Source organism: Montipora capricornis, chromosome 8 (genome assembly GCF_036669925.1).
Source record: "Montipora capricornis isolate CH-2021 chromosome 8, ASM3666992v2, whole genome shotgun sequence".
Classification (NCBI taxonomy): Eukaryota; Metazoa; Cnidaria; class Anthozoa; order Scleractinia; family Acroporidae; genus Montipora; species Montipora capricornis.
The window spans coordinates 33,248,791-33,253,790 of NC_090890.1; the positions used below are offsets into that span (position 1 = coordinate 33,248,791).

Here is a 5,000-nt window from a genome sequence, read left to right on the forward strand (position 1 = left end):
TGCTTATGAACATGGAAATGACTTAGGACACTTTCCGTTTGACAGAACTGACGGGCCAGACGCATTTGGAGGAATAAACTCAACAACACCTTCGACTTAACACCGTTGGAGGATGATAAATATATATAAACTCCTACGGAAGGATGAGGAATTATCATGCAAGTGGTCCATCAAATTTTTGCTGGCCGGCCATTTTTGACAAAAGGAAAGCACCCTTAGGATTAAGGCAAAGTACAAGAAATATATACATAGCCCATCCCTCATATCAATGAGTGTCCAGTTAAGTAAAACCTCCTGGCACTTGTTAATACTTGAAAAGTGTGGATACCTAATCCTGGCAACCCCCTTGAAAATGTATGTGGGACTTTAAGGAGTAACAGCATTGAGTGCAATTTTTGAAACTGCCAAAGAATTGAAGGATGGTCTTAAACAGGACATTGGCTGAGTGCAGCAAGTCTGTTAACCCTTTCACTACTATATGCAAATGAGGCCCAACCTCCCTGTTCCTATTACATAATTAGCCTGCCATGGTGATTTCAAACCCAAATCAAAATATATATGCTCAGTAGATTCAGGGGGCAATTAAAGCTAAATAAAGACCAGAGAAATAAAGCTGAGGACTTGTTTTACTTGATTTATAATAAGTATGTACACATATCAATTTAATACCAATGCAATTTACATCGAAAGTGAAGACACGTAAAAAAATTCAAATTTGCCGCCATTGCTATACACATTGCGATTGGTCATATTTCTTAAATTGTGATCCAACTGTTCTCAGCCAGTTGCTTTCCACCAGAAATTTACATATGAAATACAGTGTAATCAATAGAAAGGAAACTTATCGCAAGAATGAGTCAAAAGTGAGTCACTCGGTCTGGTCATGATACAAATTGTGACAGGGCGTTCGGCAAAGTGCAACTTTACACAGACTGCACTCGAAGCGTGTTTCCACTTTGTAACCTTTGGGCGTCCTTCGCCCGGCTTTGCTGCATTGGACACACTTTCGCTTCCTTCCTTCCACATGGACAGAAACATGGGCTTCTCTGGCGACGGAATGTTGTTGAGGCTCTTGGGACCTTCGTTTTCTTTGTCGTTGCGAGAAATCACTGATCAGTTGCTTTGCGAGATCAAGCCTAAAATTGATCATTGCTCGCTTTGTCTGACCGCGAGTGGTGCGATGAAATGACTCCAAAACAAAAGCGTTACAAACGGCTAGGTTAAATAAAAACCAAAAAATGTAGCGGTACCATTTGCGGCTAGAATAACCCGTGAAATAAAAAGAACGAAGTTGATCGGCTCGGTCAACACCTCCCATGTAAGAGGTGTAAACGTCTGCCACACGAGGCTTCTCAATATCGAGATCACGGCCGTTCCTTCGTCGTTGAACAACACGGGCAGGCTCACTTGGCAAAACATTGGTTGATAAGAAAGATATATCTCTCTTATCATGCCATTTCGTAAAAACGAGTTGGTTTCGCTGGGCACTGACTCTCTCGCCTTGCTTAAGCTTGTTCTTTGAACACGGCGGCAAGTCTTTCCGGTTGCTCCGAACAGTTCCACAAGCGTATGTGTTTTGAGCAAGCAAATGTTCCATCAAATTTGTGCTCGTAAAAAAATTGTCGAAAAAAATATGTCTGTATTTGTTAAGAAATGGTGTTGCCATTTTCATAACTACGTCGTAGCCAAGGCCATGTAGACGAGCTTGACCTTCCTGGCCGAGGTAAACAGCATAATTGCAGACGTAGCCATTTTGGGAATCGGCGGCCATCCAAACTTTTATTCCATATTTTGTTGGCTTTGCGGGCATATACTGACGGAACGAAAGCCGTCCTTTAAAAGCAATCATCGCCTCATCTACGGACAGATTTTTGGAGGGCTCATAAGCGTTTTGAATATTATCCAAAACGATGGAAAGGATCGGGCGAATCTTGAAGAGTTTATCGTAATTTGCATCGCCACGTGCGGGTTCCTTGCTGGAGTCGACGAAGTGAAGATACTGGCTAACTTCTTCAAAGCGGTTTTTCGTCATCACGCTCTGGATGCCTGAATTACCAATAAATGGGTCGGTTGACCAGTACATGGCAATTCGCGGAAGGTTGTTTATGCCCATAATAATGCATATCCCGAAATAAGCCTTCAGTTCGCGACTTGTTATGTCCTTCCACTTTTGAAGACGTGGCGTGTCTGCTAGCTTTTGCCGAGCATATCGATTCGTCTCCGTCACGATCGTATCAATAACTGAATCTCCAAAGAGTTGACTAAAGAAATCGTTAGGAGACACGTTTTCAGGAACGTTAAATTTTATGGCTTGTTGGCCGCTAAACTCTTCGACATCAAAATCCTCGAGTTCATCTGACCACTCGATAGTGTCACTCGCATTCGAGTCGTTGTCGCTTTCGCTTTCATTTTCATCTTCCTCTATATCACTATCCAATTCCTGAACATCAATATCTGACCCATCGAAATCTGCTGCATTATTTTCTTCATCAGAACTACCAAAAATATCGTGAAATTCCTCAGCGCTTACAATCAGAGGTTCCGCCATTTCTCTCTCAAGCCGAAGCTATGATCAAGATTTGGCTGCTCCCCACCATACACAGGTTAACAAAATTTATGCGCAGTTGTGTGGATTTGATTGGTTAATATGTCCTTTAACAAAAGGAGAACAATGCAGGACAATAAAACTATCTCTGGGCCGGGGAGGGACAAGCAAAAATAGTCATGCTCTCTTGGCCGCTTTTGGCCGCTTTAGGAACTCAAAGCCATTTCCGGTTGGCCGCTTTTGGCCGCTCCAGTAGTGAAAGGGTAGAGACTTTTATTGCAGCCAGTCTAGTCAGTTGTGTGTTGTTGTTTTTCCCTGAATGGCCAAAACATACTCGTGTTCCTTTAAAATATTCTTATGTCTGTTAGGGTGGAAAGATTGCCTGACAAATGGTTACAAATCAAAAGAATGTTTGCTTTTTGAAAGGAGACTTAAACATACCCAAAAGCCACTAAGGCCATTATCCTCCAGAACTTTAAACATCTTGAGTGCAGGTGCTAGTGCCTGACTCTTTCAATAATCATGGAAAATCATGAGTAATTTCAGCTTAATACCATTCTAAAATAATTTTTATGCAGTGAAATGTCACAAATTTGTACACATAAGAAATTGATAATGGGATTTAACCTCATTGTTAATAATAATAATAATAATAATAATAATAATAATAATAATAATAATAATAATAATAATAATAATAATTGGTAAATAAAGACTGTTGAACAATCCCAATGTATAATTACCCTTGCAAAGTGAGCAACATAAGAAAATCAGAAAATCAGTTGAACCCTCAACCCACTGACTCCTAGGAGTGAGACTTCATAGATTTTACTTTGTCAAACACCAGACGATTGTAATCGTCACTGGGGACTGGTTCAGGATACAATGGGTTAACACCCACTCAAGAATGTGTCTCCTTTAAGTGGTTGTTGTTTTACATTTCAGTATTACTGTAAAATTGAACTTGTTACCTTCCGATTCAGTGGGTATCCCTTGAAACTGGTTTGTGGTAAACACATGAACTTCCATGAGTTCAGGTTCACCAAGAAATTCAAACTTTAAAATCCCTGCTTGCTCAAGATTATCGACAGTAAGACCTGATTCTTCAAATAACTCCCTACATAAAGAAAGCATGAAAGATTTATGAGTCAAATAGGAGAATGGAAGTCAACTATTTGTCTAAAAACAAAAGGCTACTCGGTGAAACCTTGAATTAAATATATTAATTTAATAGCAACCTGAGAATTGCTTGCCACGTAATAAATTAATTTAATAACAAGACAGTGTTAAAAGATTACTTTAGCTATAACAAGATTAAAATAACAGAGGGCAGTAAATAATAGATTTACATTATTGCAATAACTTATAAAGAAACCAAGTCTTTCATAAGTCTCTCAGTATTCACTTTCAAAAGGACACTAAAGAAACAGTGAAGTGCTCACTATTTTAAAACTTGGGTTGTGTTTTTAGTAGTTGGCTTTCGTCAGGGCCTGTTATTTCCTTCCTTTTTGTTCTTCTGAGGGAATTTTGGCATTTTCCTGCAGTATAAGCTGGGGAGTCAGAATGACGTAGTGGTTATCAACCGCACCTCCCACCTAAGGGACCCAGGTTCTACTCTGGCCTCGAGGTCGTTTGTGGGCTGAGTTTCAGTCAATCTAAATCTGACTCCACGGGTTTTTCTCTGGGTACTCGGGTTTTCCTCCCTCATCAAAATCGACTCTAGATCAGTAAAATCCAGGCAGATACCCTTGTGTAAGGATAACCTCTGGTATCTCTCCCTTTCATTGTAATGAATGAATAAAGTTGGTATTATTATTATTATGATTATTATTATTATTATCATCATCATCATCATCATCATCATCATACGGTTTTACGGTTCTACTATAAGTAACATTAAAGGAAAATGTTTTCTACCTTTTTTTAATGAAACAAGTCAATAGTTTTTTTTTAGCCAATAAAAATACTTGTGTAATTTTATGTGAGTAAATAATAAAGTTGTTTTTATTATTATTATTAATAAAAAAAATTATTATCATTATTATTATTATTGTTATTGTTATTGTTATTATTGTTCACTCCTCTTAACTGACCACATCTCATGATTATTACAGTACAGGTGACGTTCACTTGGAATAAATTTATTCAGCTTTCCACACCAAGACCTGTCTCAAATTAGATTTTTAACATGCTATTTGCATGGGGTTTTAGGTGGTATAGGCCTATTTTAATTAATTAAGCTGGAGTTATGAAAATTAACTGAATGAGACAAGTCTTCTGCACTGGGTGCATTCTCATTGGATCCTCGAAAGGAGGTACATACACTATTTTAGATTAAGTGATTTTATCATTTTGGAACACTTTTAGTACATCATGTCACTAATTAGCAGTGTGAGCTGACCTCTTTGCAGCTTGCAGTATCGTTTCATCTGTGTGCACTTTCCCGCCAAAACCA

The 5,000-nt window shown here is 38.6% G+C and overlaps 2 protein-coding genes across 2 annotated transcripts in view; both read right to left on the minus strand.

The window, feature by feature from the left end:
- The window catches only part of LOC138059457 (piggyBac transposable element-derived protein 4-like), a 5,063-nt gene extending 1,784 nt beyond the window's left edge, over nt 1-3,279 (minus strand). Inside the window, exon 1 of the mRNA XM_068905076.1 lies at nt 1-3,279. This exon is cut by the window's left edge and continues 1,784 nt beyond it. Within this exon, the coding sequence (XP_068761177.1) occupies nt 869-2,548 (1,680 nt within the window). The 5' untranslated portion in view covers nt 2,549-3,279 and the 3' untranslated portion in view covers nt 1-868.
- LOC138059459 (oxidized purine nucleoside triphosphate hydrolase-like) overlaps nt 1-5,000 on the minus strand; it is a 7,159-nt gene that overhangs the window by 1,784 nt on the left and 375 nt on the right. The window contains exons 1-2 of the mRNA XM_068905078.1: nt 4,947-5,000; nt 3,517-3,662 (exon numbers count right to left, since the gene is read on the minus strand). The exon at nt 4,947-5,000 is cut by the window's right edge and continues 375 nt beyond it. Of these exons, the coding sequence (XP_068761179.1) occupies nt 3,517-3,662; nt 4,947-5,000 (200 nt within the window). The remainder of the gene's footprint in view (nt 1-3,516; nt 3,663-4,946) is intronic.